Genomic DNA, 24,064 nt, shown 5'->3' with positions numbered 1-24,064 from the left:
CCCTTTTAAATTTGGTTCAGCAAATTCATAATCTATTAGTTTATCTATTATTAATCCCCTCATACTTTTTACCTTGTTGCTAGAGCCCCTTCAATTCATTTCAATGTCATCAGCATTCAAAAATTTTACAATGTTTCTGCAAATAAATTTTAAATTTCCTCCAATCTTCTTCCACCGACTCTTCTCCCTGGTCTCGGATTCTGCCAGTCATTTCCGCCATCTCCATATAGTCTATTAATTGCATCTGCCATTCTTCCAAGGTGGGTAGGTCTTGTGTCTTCCAATGCTTTGCCAAGTTCATCCATTTTTAGCTTTGCTAAACTAAATAGTTTCCACTGGATTTTGGATAAATGTGCAATTAATTGTTACTGCCTTGAATTTTATTTTCTTATCTTTAATGGGTCATGCAAAATGCTTTTCTGAAAAATGCATTTTATTGAGTAGGGTAGTGGGTGTTGGGGATGGGTTTATGGAACCAAGGGGTCATGGGACCCAAAAAGTTTGGGAACCACTGCTTTATCCCATTTGTGATTCGGTTAAAGGTAAAGGTAAAGGAACCCCTGCCCGTACGGGCCAGTCGTGTCCAACTCTAGGGTTGTGCGCCCATCTCACTTAAGAGGCTGGGGCCAGCGCTGTCCGGAGACACTTCCGGGTCACGTGGCCAGCATGACGAAGCTGCTCTGGCGAGCCAGCACCAGCTCAGCACACAGAAACGCCGTTTACCTTCCCGCTAGTAAGCGGCCCCTATTTATCTACTTGCACCCGAGGGTGCTTTCGAACTGCTAGGTTGGCAGGCGCTGGGACCGAGCAACGGGAGCTCACCCTGCCACAGGGATTCAAACCGCCAACCTGACAATCGGCAAGTCCTAGGTGCTGAGGTTTTACCCACAGCGCCACCCGTGTCCCTTGTGATTCGGTACATATAGACAAAAGAGACAAAGTATTCAGATATGAAAATTTATATATTATCAAAACCATGTAGATACAGTCAACAAGTATATATGCAGTTTACTATATGTTAGTTAGTTAGTTAGTTAGTTAGTTAGTTAGTTAGTTAGTTAAGTTAGTTTGTTACCTGCCTTTCATCCTAAAGTGCCAGGACAGGTAACAGTATTAAAATGCAATATTAAAAACACTTAATAATAATAATACCCTGCCCATCTGGCTGGGTTTCCCCAGCCACTCTGGGTGGCTCCAACCACATATATACAGCATTAAACATTAAAAAACTTCCCTAAATAGGGCTGTCTTCAGATGTCTTCTAAAAGTCAGTTATTTATTTCCTTGACATCTGATGGGAGGGTGTTCCACAAAGCAGGCACCACTACTGAGAAGGCACATGCCTGGTTCTCTGTAACTTATTTTCTCACAGTGAGGGAACCACCGGAAGACCATCGGCGCTGGACCTCAGTGTCCTGGCTGAACAGTGGGGGTGGAGACGCTCCTTCAGGTATACAGGACCGAGGCTATTTAGGGCTTTAAAGGTCAGCACCAATACTTTGAATTCTGCCCAGAAATGTACTGAGAGCCAATGTAGCTCTCTCAGGATCGGTGTTATATCGTATTGGTGGCCACTCTCAGTCACCAGTCTTGCTGCCACATTCTGGATTATTTTCAGTTTCCAAGTCACCTTCAAAGGTAGCCCCACGTAAAACGCATTGCAGTAGTCCAAGAGGGAGATAACTAGAGCATGCACCACTCTGGCGAGACAGTCCACAGGCAGGTAGGGTCTCAGCCTGCGTACCAGATGGAGCTGGTAGACAGCTGCCCTGGACACAGACAACTTATGAACATGGCGTGGAAAGAAGGTGGATCTTATATACAACTATATAAAAACACTATTATCTACATCAGTGGTTCCCAGACTTTTTCAGGCAAAGCTGTCCCCCTTGGTTCAATAATCTCATCTTCAGTGCCTCCTACCCCATAAAAAGCATTATTCAGAATAGCAGTTTGCATGACCCACCAAAGAAGATCATAATACAGACAAATTCAAACCAGTAACAATGAATTGCCCATTTATTCACAATCTACTTTAAACTATTGTGTTTATTTAATTCAACAAAATGGATGGACTTGATCCAGTGATGCCAGCTTTTCAAAATCTGATAGTTGTTTACACCTCCAGTGTCCCCCTGCCACCCCATAGTCTCTTAGTGCCGTCCCCCAGGAAATCCCTCCCACCCCCATCCCCACGAGGCAATACCATCCACTTTGGGAAGAACAGACTTATATAAAGCACTATTATGAAGCACTATTTCAGTTCAATGCAATAAATAATATGCAGCCAGGAATGTAATAGAACTGAGCATCAGTGACCAGTAAAGTCTTAGCTGTATAGGTGTTTGTAACTAATGGCTGCAACACAGCACTTCGGGTGGAGACAACACAACTCCTGGAGGCTTCCTGGAGGAGAGGGCTACCAGTGGTTGTGTTGGGCCTTCATTAGAAAACACTGGAAAACAAAGGAGCAGAGAGGTGCTCTTGTGCTCAGATCCTGCTTGTGGATTTTCCAGAGGCGTCTCGGTTGGCCACTGTGAGAACAGGATGCCGGACTAGATGGGTCATGGGCCTCATCCGGACAGCAGACAGCAGACATTCTGTTTACAGGATTATGGTTGGGTCACACTTGAAGAGCTGCAGGAATCTGGGAAAGGCAGCCAAAGGAATTCTTCTTGCCTTGCATGAAAAGGTTGTTGTGACCTGGAATTTGGTTTGCTTGTGATTTGTGAATTCTTCCTTATGTGAAACAAAACAAAACTTATATAACTCGTTAGCACAGCAGGGCGAAGGGTTCTAGCTATGTCCTCTTGCTGTGGTAGTAGCTTTCTGCTTGCAGGCTGATAGACAAGTATTAAGAAAGGAAATATTCAAAAACATGATTCTGCCGCCTGAAGTTAGCACTTCAGCAACATGCAATTTCATTCCCTTCTCAAACTACACCATGTGTAAGAACATAAGTCCAGCGTCCTGTTCTCCCAGCGGCTATGGGAAAATCACAAGCAGAATTCAAGCACAAGAGCCCTGTCCCTCTCCTTCGGTTCCCAGCAACTGATGTTCAGAAACACTTCTGCCTCTGGCTATGGAAGCAGATCACAGCCATTGTTGCTAGGAGCCATCAATAGCCTTCTGCCTCTACAAATTGGTCTAATCTTTAGCAGCCTATGTGAGAGGAAGAAGGTAAGGGAAGAGCCTTACTTAGTCTAGCCCTCTTCCCTGCAACCTGGTGCTCTCTGGATGTTTTGGCCCACAATGCTCCCATGCTGACTGGGGCAGCTGAATATTGTAGTCTCAAGGCTGCTTCTAGCAGCAATTCTGTGGAGGTCCTGAGCATATCAAGCCAGTTTATGCCACGTCAGATTGACCTGTCAGGCAGATTTACCTACTATATTTATTTATTGCATTTATTTCCCCACCTTTTTTTCCAAGATCTCAAGGTGGCATCCGTGGTTCTCCCCCTCTTCATTTAGGTCCCACAATGACCCTGTGAGGGAGGTTAGGCTGAGTGGCAGGGACTTAGTTCTCCAGGTCACACCCAGTGCCTTCAGGGCTGCTTAGGAAGATTTGAACCTTGATCTCCCATTCTTACCACTACACCACACTAGAGATGCCAAAAATTGCACCAGATATCTGGAATGCTGTTTTGTTTTTGTTTGGTTTGGTTTTTTTAGTTTCTTTCTGGTTTTAATTTTCTGCATGTTTTAATTGTTTTTAGTAATGATTTTAGTATTTTATTCTTTTTGTAAACTGCTTTGAAGATTTTTTTGAAATCAAGCAGTATATAAATGTTATGAAATAAGTATAAATAAATAAATCTGTGCTTTTCTGCCTGCTAAGTGTGTGTTCCACAGCTGAACTAGAACCCCTTGCCATGCCTGTAGAATTCATGTTTCTCCTCTCCACCCTAAGACCTTAGTCACACATGCAGCCTTATAATTGCATACCTAATTCTACAGTAAATGGCAAATCTTGTCTATGTTAAGGGTTTTCTGGCAGTTTGAATTCTCATCCCCATTTTGAGCCTAAAGGGGGCCCTTATGAACTACCGGTAAATCAATGTTGTGTGGTCCATAAATGTCTGTTTAAACATTTAGATGGGTAATAAACAACTGATTGAAATGGGTGGTTGCTGCAAGTTTGTTTTGGGACCAACAGCACCATCTGTTAGCCACCCTTCTTGTCTTAATCCACTTTCTACTCTGCAGTCTATGGAAAATATACATTTTTTCTCCCCCTAAGGAAAACTTTTTTTGTCAAGTGGGACAGATGTTTGGAGCTGGGAGGATATAGCTCCCAAAAGCTCTTAAAACCTGGAGAGTTTTCTGCCCATGTTCCACCACTGCATTGTAACATGATGCAATGACTTGGGTGAAAAATCACGCTCCCTTCCTATTATTATTATTATTATTTCATTTTCATCTGTTGTCCCACAGCAAACTTGCTCTAGATAAACAAATGATTGCAACAAATTAAAATTGCTTTTGCAAATGCTTTTCTAAACCTGTTTCTGGCAATGTTTGGAAACTGTGGCATAAGGTACTGATGTTTATCTGCTTTCTATGTAAGCGATGGTTCCCAAATTTTGGAGGCCATCTCCCCCTCAGTTCCACAAACTCATCCACCAGTGCTCCCAACCCTATTAAAAAAATCATTATTCAGAACAGTGATTTGCATGACCCCCTAAGGAAGATAGTAAACCAGTAAAATTCAATCCAGGAACAATTTATTGCACGTTCGTTCAAAATCCAGTTAAGACTATTTAGTTTAATTAATCCAACAAAATTGATGAACTTGATCCAACAATACAAGCTTTTATTTTATTTTTATTACTATATTTATGATTTTCAGTTTTATACATTTCAGTAATTTTATAATCATTTTAACATTTCAGAACTTGACTTCCCCCTCTTTCTGCAGTTCCTTAAATTTATTTTTAATATTTTCTGCATATCCAGATTAACTTAATTTACTCATTTATTCATCTACTTTAAATATATACTCTTATAAAACTGCAGGTTATTACAATACTCTGCCAGTGTTCTTATCTGTTTACAATTTATTTATAAATATTCAATAAACCATTTCCATTCTTTTATAAATGATTTGTTATCTTGATTTCTTATTTTTCCGGTAATTTTCACCATTTCTACATATTCCTTAAGTTTTTGTATCCATTCTTCTTTTGCTGGGACTTCTTCTTCTTTTCATTTTGAGGCAAGTAACATTCTTGCCGCTGTAGCCACATACATGAATACGGTAAATTTCTATACAGTTTGGGTATTTCTGTCTCTATAATTCCCATAAGTAAAGCTTCTGGTGTTTTTTACAAACGTTATTTTAAACATCTTTTTCAATTCATTATATATCATTTCCCAGTAAGCTTTAACCTTACTACAAGACCATCACATATGATAAAAAAGAACTTTCTTTCTCTTTACATTTCCAACACTTATTTGATTTGGATTTATACATTTTTTCCAATTTACTCGATGTTAAGTACCATCTATACAAGCTTTTCAAGGTCTGATAGACATTGACATCTCCAGCGACTCCTGCCGCTTTCCCATTAGCATATAGTGCCCCCAATCTCAGTAATCCCACTCCCCTCTTTGGGAACCACTAGTGTAAACTTTATGCTTTGTGGTGGCTGGCTCAAGTTGCCATTCAAAATATACAGTGGGCCCCAGATTGGTGACGGCTGATTTACTGAATATTCACATCTGGAAAACGTGTGTTCAGGGGAAATGATTCCTTTCCATGTGACTGTGCAAGCTTGGGTCTTCGCAAGCGACCTTTTGGTTGGGTGTTGATAACCACTGCTATGGTTTCCCACAGAGATTCTTAGATTGAGACATACCATTGGTCCATCTTGTTCAGTATTGTCTATACTGACCAGCAACTGCTCCTCGGGGTTTCAGGCAAGAGTCTCTTTCTCTGCCCTGCCTAGAGATCTGGTTACCTTACCTCAAAATGGAGATTGTAGAGTTGGAAATAGTTCAAAAAAGGACAACCAAAATGATGAAGGGGGGTGGAGCAACTCTCCTATGAAGAAAGGTTGCAGATAGGAATTTATAAAATTATGCATGGCTCCCTCAACCGAAAGTCTACAGGGTGGCAACATGAGAACAGGACCTTCTTTGCAGTGGCTCCCCAGGCAAAAACATTCTTCGTCAACCAGGCCTTCAGCTGTTAATAATCTACAGTCTTTTAAAAAGAGGGGGTGTCCTTTTCTTCCTTTTACTATTATTATATAATGTATTTTGTGTTTAATGCTGTACACTGCCCTGTGGTCTCTCAATGAAGGGTGATATATAAAATTAATTTAAAAAATTAAAAATTAATTGTTCTTTAATGATTTTCCCCCTGTGTTTTTAGCTGTTCTTATTTTTCTCTATAAGCCACTTTGAGGCCTGTCAGGGGGAAAGGTGAGGTAAAAATAAAGAAATGAATAAGTAGATAAGTTTTCTCTCTCTCTCTAAGTCCGCTCACCTTCCCTGGTGGGAGGTATTGCAGCTGGGCATCCAGGTCCTCTCAGTGACCAGGCTGGAAGGCGGAGGGATGCCGCCCGCATCACAGTGACTCCTAGCCACGTCAACCCCCCAGCTGTCCAATCAGCATGGCTGTGGGTGTGACCACGGGCTGCTTAAACTGCGGCATGGCCAGGGGGAATCCTCCTTTCACACAGCACAGAGTTAAACTATGGAATTCACCTTCACAGGAGGCTGTGATGGTCACTAACTTGGATGGCTTGAAAAGAGAATTTGACAGATTCATGGAGGAGGAGAGGGCTATCAATGGCTACTAGCCAGGATGGTTATGATGTGCCCTCCACAGTTGGAGACAGCAATGCTTCTGAATGCCAGTTGCTGAAAACTGCAGGAGGGGAGAGTCTTGATCTTATACTGTAATCCTGCTTTCAGGTTCCCCACGATAGGCAACAGTGAGGCCACTGTGAGAACAGGATGCTGGGCTAGATGGGCCCCCTTTGGCCTGATCCAGCAGGCAAGAAGAGCAATGTTGAGATGCCAGCGGGGATTGACTAGCCGCTCAGCTATGGCTATTTCTGCTAAAGGGGAAGCACAGATCAGGTGCTCTAGCCTGACAGAGGAGCGCAAGGGGAAATGGTCTCTAAGCTAAGCAAAGCACCAGCTGCTGATCTTGGAAAACTTGGTGATGTGGCTGTATCCTGAACTTTGGTGGGAGCTGGGAATGAGTAGATCTCACTATCACTCTTCCTCCCTCCCTCCCTCTCTTTCTCTTTGGTTCTGTCCCACAGAAATTACTGCCAGAATATATCACCCTGCACTCTGCTCTTGTTTTTTTCCAAGCTTACTCACTCTCCTTTTTTATTGCCCTGTTCCCATTTTTACAGAGCCTCCCTTAATTGCTGTTACTGTAGATCATCCAAAGCATATTATTTAAAAGATCAGCTTTTGCACTGATTTACAGGGCTGCTCTTTGATTTGACGTTTTTACGTCGGGAGGCTTATTTTTCTAATTATGGCCAAAGGAAGTTTCAGATAAGTATCGTTTAATGTTGGGAGCCAGAACCCCAAGGACAGCACATTTCATTGTATTTTTTCTCTTGCTGAAATCGAGCAATCGGGGTTCTTCTCCACCCCTCTCTGCTTTACCTAATTGCCCACCCCCCAAGCTGGCACACTTCTGGGGGTTGATTCGGAGGGATAAAATGGTCGTTGTTTTCTGTCTAGAATAACAAAATTTGGCTCTGCAGACCTTTTCTTTTACAGCTACAAGCATTGCCAAATATTAATGCAGACACTGAGGAGTGAATATAAATAAATAAATGCAATAAACAGCCTATTTCAGACAATTAGAGAGTCGTAATCACAGGCTTCCTTGTGTTTTGTTCCTGTTCCTGTGTAATATGATGCAAGGTCTGTGTTGTGAAGGTTGCTGTCTGCTAGGAACAGGGTCTGCTTAAATGCCACCTTGAAGCAACCTGGCATCTCTCTGGGATTTCTTTTCTCTGGTTGCTGTTCTCCCTTTTAGCAGAGCTTAGGCAGGAGAGATTCTGAAAAGGTTCCATTCTGTTTTGCAGGTTTCCAGTAGAGAGAGGTCCAGCCACACATACCTAGGTGTAAAGCCAGTGTGGTGTAGTTTCAGACTAGGACCTGGGGAAGACCAATGTTCAAATCCCCCCACTTTTCCATCATGAAGCTCACTGGGTGTGGCCTTGGGCAAATCACAGCCTCTCAGCCTAACCTGCCTAACAGGGATCAAATAAGCAGGGGGAGAACTGTGTTGGCCACCCTGAACTCCCTGGAAGAAAAAGTGGCAGTGCTTTCTTTCTGGGGTATGCAGTGTAAGCCCCCTTTCCCCCAAATGTTAAAAGTGTGGCACTTACTATAACAACTTCATAGTGAGTTCTGAAAGGTGGGATAGAAATGCTATAGATGAATCAATTCTTTTTTTAAAAAAGTTTCTATTAATGCTTGAAAAAACAAAAAAGAAGCAATATACAAGTTAACATCATATATGAAGTGTTTTTTAACATAAAAACTAAAAAAGAAAATAAAGACTTGCTATTCTCCGTCTACCAGCTTTATAGATAAATGCAAAACCTTTGCTCCATAGTCACTTCTAACTTTTCTCTTAACATAGAATTGTAGAGTTGGAAGGGACCAACATGGAGCTTGAACCCAACATAGGGCTTGAACCCATAACCCTGAGATTAAGAGTCTTATGCTCTACCGGCTGAGCTATAAACAGACATTTTTCTCTGTCTTCAAACCCAGATATCTCTAGCTCATCTTCCTTTTTGTACAAAAAAGTCCATAAGGGGCTTCCAATCATTAATAAATGTTTGCATCTTTCAAGTTATTCCAGAGTGTGGCTATAACCCTACATGCAGCCACCAATAGCAATCCAATTAGTTATTTATCTCCCAAATTCTGATTCTCATTTAAACACAGAATCAGTAACACAAGCTCTGGAGGCTTGGTGACGTTGCTGATTTACAATGTTACTTATCTGATTAAACATTTCTGCCCTAAAATTTACCACAATTGGGCATGTCCACTACAAGTGCCTATAGCTCCTCCTGTCCCCACACCCTCACCAGGAGTCCAGGACATAGGTGAAGTATGTTTATGCATATAGGAAAGTTTAACTGGGGTTCTGCACCATTTCTGCATTATCTTCGGCATTATTTCCTTGATGCTGAATGAGATGGTTTTATAGGGATCCTTGCTGTTTTAAATTGCTTTTAATATTGTTTTTAGTGCTTTTACCCACACTGGTACCTTAGGGTGAAGGGTGGGTAATAAATAAATTGATAATAATGATAATTGTCTGTTGTGTGTCCCCAGCAGGGTATTCCAGTGGCTTGGAATGATGGGGCAAAAAAGTTGCCCAGATGCAAAATTGTTAGGTGTGCAAATTTTCAACTGGTGCTTCCTCAGTACAGCTTCACGTTTCCATTGCTGGACTCCGTTGAAAACGGATTCTCCATGCGAACCAGGAAGTGATCTCTCCAGACAATGGAACTATTCTTTTTTTCTTATCTCTGCGCCTGTGATCTCCAGGTGACACGGATGCCATTAGGCAGTTGAATGCACATGCATATTCCATCCGTTTCCCTCCCTTCTCCCCTTCCACGCAGCCCCGGTCACTGGTAACCCACGCTGCACCACTGGGGTATTTGTAGGAATAATGCCTCCAATTAGAGATGTTCTAATTGGCTAAAGACAATAGGTAATACCAGTAGCTGTCATGGCTGGGGGGGAAAACAGTCTTATGGTGGCTGAGAAGCCAAAAGTCCTAGCAGAAGCTAGGAGGTTGGCTTATGTTATGGTGTATCCACAACAATTTCAGTGATTGCAAGAAAATCCTGCCCATGCCATCTCTAGGCCTGTTGGCTGTGTATTCAGTGAATCCTTAGAAGCTCCCAGAATTCAGCCATCACACCACTGCCCCGGTTGCTGTTTGAGCAGTTGTTTTGTTTTGTTTTGTTTTTTATATGATATTTATTGAAAATTTTTGAATTACAGAGAAAAAACAAAGCAGAAAAAGAAAAAAAGAAAAAAACAAACCACATCAAACAATACAAATTCAAAAAACAAAAATACATCGCAAATAGACAAAAATAAATCCATCATTCTCAAATCCTCAACTCTCATTACCTTCTTTCTTTGACCTCCTCCTCCTCCCTTTTTTTGTATCCTGGTTAATAATTATCACAGCAAATCCTTTCCATATTTCATAGTATTCTGTCATTACATTACCTTAATCTATTTTCATCTTATCTTATAGAAAACCTTAAAAACTTAAACCTTAAATCTTATTTTAACCGACTTCTCACAACCATAATATTCTTACCTAATTCTAAACATTTTTGCTAGAGCCAAGTAATTTCGTTCCAACATTTTTCTAACATTCATCAAATTTTATAAAACAATCCTGGTAATAAAGAGAGAAATAAAAACAATCCAATCTTCATCCAGCGTTTCTTCCTCCTGGTCCCGGGTTTTGTCAGTCCTTTTTATCCCATCGATCTAGCGCATTAACCTGGTAACCTAATATCCGAGGCCCTTAAATCTCTTCCATGTCCCTTCCGCAGCTCTTCTTCATATTCTCCTTTCACTTGTGGGAACTCCAGCTTGGTGATATTTTTGACCCTTTTCAACAAATCAGCCCCTTTTCCATAGTCCAGACTCAACTCCATGTGGTATTTAAAAACATGTTTCAGAATCCCTCCAAAATTAAGAGCCCCCACAGCTCCAAACATCTCACGGCCCATTGCCAGACTTGGAAAGTCCAAACATCCCTGCATAGGGGGGTTTATCCAACCCCCCATTTCAAAACCAATCCAAACTTTATCTTTCCAAATCTGGCTTTTTCCAAGTTCATTTGTCAAATCCAAAAGCTCATGTTCCTGCAAGGCCGCAGCTCCCTCCATCTCTGGTGCCCAAGATTCAGCAACATCCTCTTCTCTCACCTGCTCTGTCAGGACACACTCCTGATCTAATTCCTGGGTGGGCTCCACATAGTTTCCCACTGCCTGTTCAAAAATTCTGGCCGCATTAGTCATCAAATCCATCTTTTCACTTAACTGTTCCAGTAGGGCACTTGTTTTACAGAGAGCACACAACAGAGCCTCTGAATACATTGTCCTACAAGGTCACAAGTCCATTCCCACAATTGTAATCTGAGACAGCTGCAAACTCCCTGGAATTAGTTACAGTTTCACAGTCTCCCTCTAGAGGGAGAACTTCTATTTGTTCTTGCAATAAAGTATCCTTTTTGAGATATTTTGTCAATATTTGTTCCTTTAAAGTGCAAAAGGAAACAGTGGAATCACTATGTTTCTCTTCCTTTAACTATCTGTCAAAAACGTTTGTCTCTGGTCAATGAGCTTCAACCGTCAGTCCTGACACCCCGCTCCAGGATCAGGACGGTGGAAAGTTACTTTACTTTAAACTCACTTCTGCAGGTTTAAACAGTCCAAAAAAGATCCCCCTTCTTCTCCTGCTGTTGAAAGGGGGTTCAACAATTTTAAATGATGAAAGCCAATCCTTTAGAAGCGATTTTCTGAGCTCTAGTTTACGTTGTCTTTGCTTTATTCTGTCTACAAAGAAACGGAAGGCTGACTTCCTGTTTAGACCTTCCCGTTTCAGTACCGAATTGAAGTAACTTTTTAAGTCCAATTCCTTTCTGCTCGTAAGTCCTTATTTAAAGTCCGGTTCAAAGTTTAAGTACTCACGGGTGCTTATTTTAGAAGCCAAATTGTCCCAGGAAAAAGGCAGCGCTCTCCGGCAACGGCTATGCGGCTTTGCTCCACGGAAATAGCAGTTAACTCACAGCACTGCGCCACTTCGCCCTCTTCACTTCGGAGCCCGTTAGTGGGTTCCTTTGCGGGTTGGGGGGGCGCTAAGGGTGCCCGCCGAGTCCCATGGTCACAGGCTTCATCCGCCTGTGATTTTTAGCAGGGTCCCCGCTTCGCCGTAGCGGAAAAGACCCGTTTCACGCAGAGCTAGTCCCTCCAGTTCAGAGGGAGTCCACCATTGCCGATGGCGCCACCCTGGAAGTCCTGCTTGAGCAGTTGTTTTGGCTTGCCAACACCCACATTCATAGAATCATAGAATTGTAGAGTTGTAAGGCACCTCCAAGGGCCACCTTCTCCACCTCTCTGCAATGCAGGAATCACAGCTAAAGAATCCCTGACGGGTGGCCATTCAGCACACTGCAGCAGGTTCTCATCAGCTACTTGCTGTTAAGTGGGAGCCACCATCAACAACTTCTCATGAGCTTCTCCATCAGCTTCTGTGTGCTGATTTCTGACCTGAATGGGGGTCTCAGCTGGCCCACAGAGTCAAGTTTTCTGACTAAGCTTATTTACACAGCACATAATTGAGCTATGGAACTTGTTCCCTCCGGAGGCTACAATAGCTAAGGTGGCTTTAATGGAGGAGAGGGCTATTTATGGCTACTGGCCAAGATGTGTGTGCTCTGCCTTCATGGTCAGAGACAGCAATGCTTCTGAACACCATTTGTTGGAAGCTAGAGGGAGAGAACGTGCTCTTGTGCACGGAACCTGCTCGTGGGTTTCCGATTGGGGCATCTGATTAACCTCTGAAGAGTGGGTGCTGGACTAGATGGGCCCCTCTTCTGACATTCCTATGTAACCTTCAGATCCAGGAGCAGTTTATCTAAATTCCTAGGTTCTTTGGAGTATTTGGGCATTGTAACAACAGGATTCTGGACTAGATTGGTCACTGGCCTGATCGAACCAGGCTCTTCTTCTGTTCTCAGTTCTTTTGTTCTTGTTACTTGCTGCAGCCCGCAAGTTAAAGAAGCTGGGAAACTTGAAGATGCAAGAAGAAGGGGAAGCAGCGGGTCCCTCCAGCCCTACAGAGGAGCAAGCTCCAAAGATGGCCATGACACGCATTGAGAGCCTGGAGTGCCAGCCCATCTTTCTCAATGTCCTGGAAGCTATCGAGCCAGGGGTGGTGTGTGCTGGCCATGACAACAACCAGCCTGATTCCTTTGCTGCCCTTTTGACCAGCTTGAATGAGTTGGGCGAGAGGCACCTGGTGCATGTTGTGAAATGGGCCAAGGCTTTGCCAGGTAAGGAACAGCTCTTGCATTCTCCCTATCTCTCTTTCTCTCTTTCGCATGCATCTATTCCTTATCTGAAGATGAGACATCACAGAAAACAGTGCAAAAGCCCCATCTCCCTTCGTGTTATGGTGCAAATATGTTTTCTGCTGTGGCTGCCCTTGTTTATTTGGGTTGGGTCTCTCTAAGTATGATAAGGTGACTGTCAGTGTATTTATACTGCATCAGCTATGTGCCTTGTTCTGCCAACTTGCATCACTTTCAGTCAGAGAAATTTAGGTTTTTCCGGCTTCTTCAATGCAAGGTTCCTCTTGCTGGGGTCTCTTATTTACGGCTTACAAATGGGATGGGTTTCGTTCTGAACAACAATGTTGAATACTGTTGATTATTCAGAATAAGTAGATGGCAAATATTTTCGAAGCACACAATTTGCACCTCTTTTGTGATCTGCATTCCATTATTGGCAATTAAAGAGATGCTGTCTTTCATTATCTGCAGTTAAAATGACTGTCAGGAAGATAGCAGAATGCAAAAATCACATATATTAAGAAATGCATCAGTATAAATAAATAAAAAATAGAGAAAATGTTCCTAGATACTCAGGAAAGCTTGCCTGAGCTTTTTAGATAAAGAGTGGGAGAACAACATTTAATAAGAATTCAGAAATCAAACAAACTAGGGGGAAAAACCACTTCCCAGAATCTATTCCTTAGTCAAAAGAAGTGAGGGGCACCTACTTTTAGGAGCACCTCTCTTCAAATTTGGTGTAGAATGTTAATTTATTTTGTAAAATTTATATGCTGATTGATTGAAAACAGCAACAACCCTCAAAGCATCATGCTTACACTGCTAGTTTGCTGCTCCTGTCAAAAGCTGCACAGTGTGTGCTTTATCTTCTCCCAGTTGTTTTCCAGCATTCTCAAATGTATCCACATGATCTGCTGGGAAATGTCAGAAAGTTGCATTCACAAAGTCAAAGTGCCCTCGCCTGGCTTCATTAGTTAAAAAGCCCCACACTCCCAATGCAAGTTCCTGAAACTGGGACACAACCATCAAACCATCACAAGATCCAGCATGAGTAAGCAGAATCCTGGCAGGGACACTTCCCTGCAAAAATTAAGGTGTGTGTGTTATTAGGGTGGGACATCAAAGCAGTTTACAAAGAGAACGGAACAATAAAATTATCAGTAAATATATATATAAAACTTGAAATATAAAAGCAAGAGGAAACTAAAAATGAATTAAAATGTACATTAACAATCTACACATCTGTTTAGGATTGTCCAAACAAATACTGTATGTTTTTAGCAGGCACCAAAATGTGTATAGTGAAGGTGCCTGCCTGATGTCAATAGGCAGAGTTCAGAGTGTAGGGGGACTGACCAGATGTTGGAAAAGGGTTTTGTTTGCTCAAGTTCAGTAGGCTGCGTGTGGTTGGGTTTTCATAGTATGTCTGTAAGAATGTGGACCACACTTGAAGGGAGAAGGTTCACTGAAGTGCTCATGCATCTGTTTCCTATAATGGTCAGGGATATATTGCTGGGTTGACTAGAGTGGCAGTTAACATTACGTGGAAGCAAGGCTGAGTTTGTCTTCAAGTGTGCATTCACCGGGGAGCTGGAGCAGTGTACTGGTTAGAGTGTTTGACTAGATCCTGGGAGAGACCAGAGTTCAAAACTCAGCCCCACTCCGGTAACAGTCCAGTTGGCTTCTGTATGTACCCTGGGGGGGGGGGCACCCTCTTGTCCTTGGTCTTAGGCAGCAAGATGTCTTGAGTGAGTCCTAACAAAGAAATACAGCCAATTATGGCTCCCTGGTGAGACAGTGTGCATGACAAACATACCGTATTTTTCGTCCCATAGGACGCACCTAGTTTCTTTGGGGGAAAATAAAGGAATTCCCCCCCTTTATTTCCCCCCCAAAACCAGGTCGGGGAATCCAAACCAGGTCGGGGAACAGCGGGATGGCTGTGCTGCGTCTCCCCGCTGTCCCCCGAGCTTGTGGGGCTGCCCAATGTCTGCCCGAAGCGTGGGGCGCTCTGCTTTCAGCGTGCCCCGCACTCCGGGAAGCAGGCTGCTATCCGCAGCCGAGGGAGCCCTGCGGGACCTCCTGCGGGGCTCCCTCGGCTGCGGATATCTGCCCGGCGGTGAGGCGCTCTGCTTCAGGGCGCGCCGAGCAGCAGGCTACTATCCACAGCTGAGGGAGTCCTGTGGGACCTCCCACGGGCTCCCTTGCCTGCGGATATCTGCCCGGCAGCGAGGCGCTCTGCTTCAGGGCGTCTCACGCGCCGGGCAGCAGGCTGCTATCTGCAGCCAGGGAGCCCTGCAGGAACTCCTGCGGGCTTCCCAGGCTTGCTGATAGCTTGCTGAAGCCTGGAGAGCGAGAGGGGTCGGTGCAGACCGACCCCTCTCGCTCTCCAAGTTTCAGCGAAAGCCTGCATTCGCCCCATAGGACGCACCCAGATTTTCCCTTCATTTTTGGAGGGGGGAAAGTGCGTCCTATAGGGTGAAAAATACGGTATTTGAATTCACGCATTGTATGGTCAGGTGTTCTGCCTCAAGCAGCAAGAAGTTGCCTGTGTTTGGCTTCCTTTGCAATGAGAGATTACTGTGCAGATGGTCTTTTTTAATTTCTAGTTTTGCAAATCTCCAAATAAAGAGTTGGGTGTGCTCCACCCAGGCAACGGATCTGTACCCTCACATCAGATCTCCAGGGAGAGATGCCCAGAACCCCAGGACACAGCTGTCCAGTAGCCAACTCTCTCCCTCTCTCCTTTTCTCTCTGTCTTCTTGTCTGTCCCCAGACTTTCTTTCATCCTTTCACAAATATGTAAGAAGCCCTAATGGATCAAAGACCCACCTAGTCCTGTAGCTCATCAGGTGCCTGTGGCAAACCTACAAGCAGAATTCAGTCATAAAAGCCATCTCTCCTCCTGCAGTGTCCAGCAACTGGAATTCAGAAGCATTATGCCTTCTGGCAGCAGAGGTGGAGCAAAGCCATTGTGGCTAGTAGCCATAAATAGCCTTTTCCTCCATCAGTTGGTCTAATCTCTTTTTAAAGTCATCCAGGTTGGTGGCCATCACTGCCTCCTGCAAGAGAGACTTCCACAGTTTAACTATGTACTGTGTGAAGGACTTCCTTTTATCTGTCCTGAACCTTCCAACATTCAGCAGCTTCACTGGATGTTTATGAGTTCCAGTGTTAGAAAAGAGGGAGAAAAGCTTTTCTCTGTCCACTTCCTCTAGGTCATACATAATTTTATAAACTCCTATTATGTCCTTCTTACTCAACTTTTCTTTTTTAAACAATTATGTTTATTAAATTGTAAGAAACTAAAAGAAGAAATATTGCAGCTGTCAAAACATTATTAAACACTTTAAAGAAACAAATTGACTCTACGAAAGGTTGGCAGCTGATAAATTGCTAAGGAAACAAAAGTAAGTAATTATTATTTTAAAAATAAATAAATGAAACACCACCACCATAGTGTATACCATGCCCAAATCATATCCACCAGGCAAGTACGTTTGTTACTCATTTCTCTCATAATCGATTATTTCAAAATAAAATTAAAAATTTATACATAAGAATTCAAGCATCATTTGCTATATATCATGTGAAAAGGAAAGGAAAGCCTACGTCAACCGAACCTTATTTCATATCAATATTTGTGCTAGTAAATATTATAAAATCAGACCACACCACAGTAAAGTTATCTTTCTTAGTCTGAGCTCAGATTGTTAATTTAAATTTTTTAGTAACACTGTATTCCATACCACTTGATGGCAATTTGACACAGGCGAGATCTTTCCAGTGACTAACTCTAACAGCCCTTGCAGCTTGTAACAGATGTCCAACTTTTTTCTAAGCTAAAAAAACCCAAATGTTGTAACCTTTCCTCATATAACAGTCGTTCCATCCCATGTTCATTTTGGCTGCCTTTTTCTGAACCTTTTCCAGCTCTACAATGTCCTTTTTGAGGTGTGACCAGAACTGTACACAGTATTCCAAATTTTCCTCCTTTTACATCAGCTTCATAGAATCATAAAATTGTAGAGTTGAAATGGACCAAAGTGTCATCTAGTCCAACCCCATTGACCCTTTCATTGGTAGGACTGCCAGGGGGGCAGTGTTACCTTGTCAAACCTCTGGTGCCTAACACTAAAGAGATTTCCCAGCTAGATAGGTACCACTGAGAAAACAGTTTTAAAAACAAATCCTGAGCCATTAAGAAGCAATTGCACTGATGAAGTAAAGGCTCGACAGTGGCCTAATAGCATTTTCAGGTGTGCAGTTAAAAAGTACTATGTGACCTCCGACTTCCGGGGTTGACGCGATCTGGGAATGGCGGATTCCCTCCGAGCTCCGGAGGGAATCGGCTCAGCAGGGGACGGGTCTTTGCCGTGCCGGCGACACGGGGACCCTTAAAACCGCAGGCGCGGAATGCCTGCGGACTGAAGACTCGGCGGGTGCCTTAAGTGCCCCCCCTGATTCGCGAAGAGCCTTTTTAAAGGCTGCGGAGGGGATACGGGGGGCGGCGCGGCACTGAGAGTCCATCGCTACCTCTGCTGAGCGAAGCCGCGAGCCATGACCGGAGAGCGCTGACTTCCTTCCTTGAAATTCGGCTGAAAAAACAACCCGTGAGTAATTTGGACTTGGTTTTTAAGAAATTTATCCACTGAATTTGAGACGATCGGGGGATGTGCTAAAAGGAAGTCCGCACCCCCTACCTTGCAGACGATCTAGAGCAACGAAAAAAGAACTAAGCTGGAGTGCCTACCCTGTAAAGGGTGAGTTTTAAAAAAAGACAGTAACTTCCAAGATTTGGAAATTTTGAGCAGGAGAGAGGAGTGTTGGATGTTTTATGTTCTGCTGTAAACAACCCCCCTCCCGGGCCCGGGAGCGTCCTGCTTTGGAGCTGGTTTAAGAAGCGCAGAGTTTGACAGCTGTCAAAGCTGTCAAACGGACTGTTAATAGTGGAAAATTGCTATCTAAGTTACCTCTGGATTAAAAAGAGTTACAATTGATCTAAAATTGTTGGAAATAAAGAAACAATAACAAGACAGAGGACTGTTGGGGAAAAGAATACTAAGTAACCAGATTCCCTCTAGAGGGAATTCTGTGGAATTACAATGGCTGTGGATGGAAAGATACTGGGAGAAATCGAAAGGATGTTTTATTTGGTTGGAATCTTACAAGAGCAGACTACGGCTATGAGTGAACAATTGATGACCTTGACTTCTGAAACAAGTAGTCCTGCTGAATTTAAAGAGGACCTCAATGAGAAAGAATCCACAGCTGAACCAGAAATGATAATAAAAGCAGAGGAGAAGATAAAACAAGAAAGAGAAGAAGTGATGTGGGAAAATACTGAGCAGAAGCTGACGCCTGTGGAATACAAACAAGGAGACTATTGGAGTAAATCTACTATAAATCCACGAAAGATGCAGAAGACGAAAGTGGAGGCCCTGGGAGTTTATGAAATTAAGGAATTTAAAATAAAGAAATATAATTGGGGCCTCCACATAGACTCTGACTTTGATTACCTTCAAGATTCATGCCTTGTGGAAACTCTTCAGCAGCTGTTTGCAAATATGGGAAGAGACTTTGGACTGATGGTGAAAGAACTCTTTCGAGATGTGACGACTGGCATAAAGGGTTACCAACAAGACCGGCGGAGAGGGACTGAAAGAGACTGGAGGGCCTCGGACGTGAGGAACCCGGGCTAAGAACTGTTATTTTGGACATGCTTTGGGAAGGGACGCAAACCGGGGATGGGAGGGAGGGAAAAATTAAGTTCTAACAACACTCATGATTATGGGATTTGGTTAAAAAGATCATTATTCAAGACAAAATGGGAAATCGATGGAAGGGAATTGAGGTCCAACTTAGAAAAAATTAATTTTGTTTGTTTTTATAAAAGGACTAATATTAGGACAGGGAAATGCCAATTTGCTGACATAAATTTGGAAATGGGGATGCAAGGGAGGGGGTAGGGGGAAGTCAATGACCAGGGTTAGGAAATAATATTTTCGGGAAAGTATATATGTTTGTTGTTGTTTTCTTCTTCTTTTTTTTTCTTTCTTTGTTTATGTGTTTATTTGTTTCTTGTGTTTTTGTCTATATAAAATGTGAAAACCCAATAAAAATTTTATAAAAAAAAAAAAAAGTACTATGTGACCTCCAACAGTCCCTCAAGTGGACTGGAAAGATTTCTCAAGTCTATCCGAGGAACAATGATATTGTTACAGGCCATCCCACTCTCTGAGAAGTGAGAAACTCCAGGGATTCTTGTGCTTCCCCAGGGTTCAGTTTCCTTGGAATGAAGCTCAGTGCAGACTATGGTGTCTTTAGGATATATGGTTTTATTTACACATGTAAATAAAGGGACAGAAGGACTCACAGCTTTAATATCCCAGCAGGCCTTGCTTCCCCATTAGTCATAACTTTGGATCCATCACAGAGCAAGCAGATCTCTGTGTCTGGTTTCCAACTCAGCTCACATATTCCCCTTCCTTTCTTCTTCTTCTTCTTCTTCTTCTTCTTCTTCTTCTTCTTCTTCTTCTTCTTCCTTTCTTCTTCTTCTTCTTCTTCTTCTTCTTCTTCTTCTTCTTCTTCTTCCTCCTCCTCCTCCTCCTCCTCCTCCTCCTCCTCCTCCTCCTCTCTTTCTGTCTCTCTGCTCTTCTCCTACTTAACAGTAAGATGAAAGGGATAGAGAAAAGGCCCACCTATTTGTTCTACAGCATAGAGCAACTACTCCGGTTGTGTTCATCACGGTGTTTTAACTAGCCATTCAAAGCCATTACCTTACCAAGCGGACTGGTTTGGCAAGTTTGCTTTCATATCTTCCACCCCTACAGATACAGGACCCAAGAACTGGAAGCAACTCAGAGCATCATCCAGACTGGGATGGTGCTCTGATGGTGTTTCCTGCTTGGCAGGGGGTTGGACTCGATGGCCCTTGTGGTCTCTTCCAACTCTATGATTCTATGGTCCAACACGCAGTCCAAGGGCCACATGCAGCCCTTGAGGCCTTTTTTGGGAAGGAGGCATGAGGGCTCTGGCAGGATCCTAGAGTCCCCCTGCTTGCTTCCCAAAGCCTAGTGTTTTCCCAGTTTGGTGAAGGAGGGTTCTGGGGCCCTACTAGAGCCTTGTGCCTCCTTCTCAAAGCCCAGAGTCTCGTTTAGCAGCTTTGATAAGGTGGCAAGAGAGCTGGGTGTGTGTGAAATCTTACCTCACTCTCCCCATCCACCATGCAACAAGGCAGTGTGCAGCCCGTGGATTCCATGTCAAAGTACTCTTGCAACCCACTTGGTATGAAAAGTTGGGCCACCCTGATCCAGTCTGTTCCCCACCCCACCCCAGCTTGCAACAATTTAGATTTCCAGTGACAGTCAATGGGCCTTTGGACAGGTACAGCAGGAAAATAGAGGGAAAGGAAGGAAAACTGGATCCTGATCACATCTGAGGAATAAGAACGCTTGTGTTACCACAGCTGCCCTGCTGGGCTGCTTCTCATTTGTAGCACATCAGAGAGATAGAATGTCAGCTTTCCAGAACTTAGCAGAGAGTGACAATTGGGAACACCTTTGTCTCTTCTCTGTTGAATAAAGAAACAGGGGAGGACTTGAATCCTGAACCACAACCCAGTGCAGCGTAATTCATAATTACTGATCACAATTAAGCTAATGAAGGGTTTTAGTGTTCTACACATTCTGGTTAGTTTGGCTAGATGGCCACTTCCACCATATTCACGAGTTTTCTGGCACTGCAATAACTTTGGAGAATAGCTTTTGTCCTATAGCAGGAAGAAGCATAACTCTCCAAGCACAGATAGCTGTGGAGATGAAGTTAACCACTGTTAGGGATGGGTAGGTGGTGGTGTGTGGTTGGTGGAGAAATTCATTCTGTCCACATTTTGATGTGAGCCTAATCTATGCTTCCCTAAAGCGAAACACACCTGCCCTTCAAAATTTGCACTTCTCCGCACATTGTGATATAGTAATAAAAAATGGGGAAAGCGCACACACAAAATGCATGCACAAATGTAATATGTAAATGTGTTATATGGGGAGGATTTTTTTGTAAAAATGTGTATACAGTATGGTCACATCATACATACCGTACATTTAATTGTGTGATTTCAGCCATATGCGGTTGAAGGCTGACTGGTTGAAATCGCACGAATTAAACACACAGGAGGCAGAGAGCTTAAAAGCTGTTTTTGTGTAGCATTTTCACAGAGCGGAAAGAGCTTTTAAACTCTCTGCTTTGCTTATCAGGCTCTGGGATACTCTTGTGGAAACTTGGGCAGCCCCATAAGATCTCGAAAGAATCACCCAGAGCCCATTAGGCATGTCAGAGAGCTTAAAAGCTCTATGTCTTGCTTGGGGGCAAGGCCTCCTTGGCTCACAACCAACTCCGGAAAGGTAAAGATGGTCACTTGGGGACAGTTCCAAGAGAATGGTTCAAGTACACAAGTTTTTGTGTACTTCAGATTGTAGCCACTGTGCAATACTGTATTAGATAAAATTGTATAAAAACAAATCTGTTATACAAAAAATGAATACAAAATGTGTGCACATTGCCATGCAAACTTTTTGCATGCTAACAGATGAATGCGAGAAACTTAACTCAAGACTGGAAAACTGAGGAAGGGAGAGAAGTCAGAATTTATGTGTCTTAGTCTGCTACTCTGACCACTACGCCAGAAGGGTAGCATCGTCAATTGGGTGCTCTGGATGAGGTTGTACTCTATCAAAAGCTGCTGAGAGATCAATAAAGAATCACAAGGCCACCCTCCTCTTGTCTTTCTCTCAATAAAGGACATACAAAGCCAATTCAGTTCCACAACTGCACATAAACCCTAACTGAGTTGTCCTAAATGGATCAGGATAATCAGTGTTTCATCCAAATGTTTTTCAACAGCCGCATGGCAATCCTCTGCATCACTTTCACAAGAAAGTGACCAGACAGTAGTTGTCAGAAACCAATGGATCCACCGAGATAGGCTTCTTTAGGTCAAGTCACTGCTTCCTTCCATAAAGTTGGGATCACTACTTCCCACAAGGATTCACTGCCACATCCTGGTTCCACCCAGTCCTATCCCCTCAGCAGACTTCAATCATCCAAGAGGGAAAGGCACAGAGAACACATGGGTAGTCACTTCGTAAGTAACTTGCCCAGTGCCATCAAGATGCATCAACTGAAACTGATCAACTTTGCCATCAAAGTGCCTTGGAAACAAGTTGCAATGGGATTCTGAAGGGTCTAGAATTCCATTGAATGGAACATAGGAGCCAACTCCTAGGGGCCAAGACCCCTTTGGCCCCCCAATAAAATATTTGAGGGGGCCTGCCCCTCCCCCAAGTTGATGGGCATTGCCATTCAAATGATGTGTGTGCACTGAGTCATGTAATAAGTTATGTGGGATGTGGCTTACCTGCCCCCACAATGTTTTATGCAAGTTGGCACCCCTGATCTGAAGCAGAAGTCAATCAATCCTGGACATAAGAACACAAGAAGAACCTGCTGGATCAGGCCAGCAACCCACATAGTCCAGCATTTTGTTCTTACTGTAGCCAACCAGATGACTGTGAGAAATCTGCAAGCTGGACCCAAGCACAACAGCTCTCTCCCCTCCTGTGGCTTCCAGCAATTGGTATTCAGAAGCAACAATGCTTCCAGCCATGGAGGCAGAGTACATCCATCATGGCTAGTAGATAGCCTTATCCACTGTGAATTCATCCAATCCTCTTTTAGAGCCATCCAAGTTGGTGGCCACCATTGTCTCCTGCAATAGCAAGTTCCACAGTATGTCTAAGCACTACATAAAGTTCTTTCTTTTGTCTGTCCTTAATTGTCCAACTTTCTAACTTCTGTGTTATGAGAAAGGGAGAAAAACTTTTCTGTAGCCAGTTTCTCTACGCCATGCATAATTTTATAAACACCTATCATATGAAAGAAACACATTTGAGGATGCAATGGATGCAAATGAATGGGCCTCCTCTTGAGCTTGCTTAGTATTCTTGCATGTGTACATGTAGAATTAGACATACCGTAATTCTGCAGTGCAAAAGTCACATGGGCTTTGAATTACACTGTTTGGTTACTAAAAGGCTCCATTTTGCTGCAAACCACTATGTTCTCATTAATAGAGATTCCATGATTGCTCAGGAAATATATTTGTTTCAAAATGGGAAAACTGATTCAAATCTATGATTTAAATTTGCATTTTCTTTGTCATTTAAATCATGGTTTAAACAGATGATTTAAATCACCGTTATTTAAATCAACCCATTCTGGTTTGCACTGATGGAGAAAATCAATTAGAATCATCTTCAGTATACGCCAAGTTCAGCTTCACCATGGCTTCATGTTAGAATAATCAAATTAGCCTTCCACATTCCCTTCTACTTCTTTACACACAGAAAGCAGTTTCCTGTGACATCTGAACTATCTTTCGTTCAAAGTATGATACTTTTATATCCTGGTCAGTTAACTAAATGTAGTTAGAACAAACCCCAGTTTTCCAAGCTCTGACATCACAGGAAACTGTGGTTAGCTCAAAAGATGTTTTCAATCTTTTCTTTACATGTGTGGGGGGTATTGTGCTAGCAAGGATTGCCATGTGCTCTCGTTTACAGAGACTGTCTGGTTCAAAGAGACCCTTAACAGTAGGCACATAGATCATCTGGTCACAGCAATCCTGACTATGGCAAGATTCTAGTTGTATATAAAGCATTAAAATTACAGTCATACCTCGGGTTACAGACACTTCAGGTTGTGTTTTTTTCGGGTTATGGACACGCCGAAACCCGGAAGTACCAGAATGGGTTACTTCCGGGTTTCGGCAGTCGTGCATGCACAGAAGCTCTAAATCACGCTTTGCGCATGCGCAGAAGCACCGAATCGCAACCCGCGTGTGTGCAGACATGGTGCTGCAGGTTGCGAACGTTGCGGGTTGCGAACTGCCTCCCACACA

At 43.1% G+C, this 24,064-nt stretch overlaps 1 protein-coding gene across 2 annotated transcripts in view; it reads left to right on the top strand.

Annotated features, from left to right (window-relative positions):
- AR (androgen receptor) overlaps positions 1-24,064 on the top strand; it is a 247,266-nt gene that overhangs the window by 184,352 nt on the left and 38,850 nt on the right. For both annotated transcript variants that reach the window (XM_082208535.1, XM_082208534.1), the window contains exon 4: positions 12,802-13,089. In XM_082208535.1, coding sequence (XP_082064661.1) covers positions 12,802-13,089 — 288 coding nt within the window. The remainder of the gene's footprint in view (positions 1-12,801; positions 13,090-24,064) is intronic.

Source organism: Podarcis vaucheri, assembly GCF_965113315.1.
Source record: "Podarcis vaucheri genome assembly, chromosome: Z".
Taxonomy (NCBI): Eukaryota; Metazoa; Chordata; class Lepidosauria; order Squamata; family Lacertidae; genus Podarcis; species Podarcis vaucheri.
The sequence above is the reverse complement of the archived record's forward strand: the minus strand, read 5'-3'. Positions and strand labels throughout refer to the sequence as shown.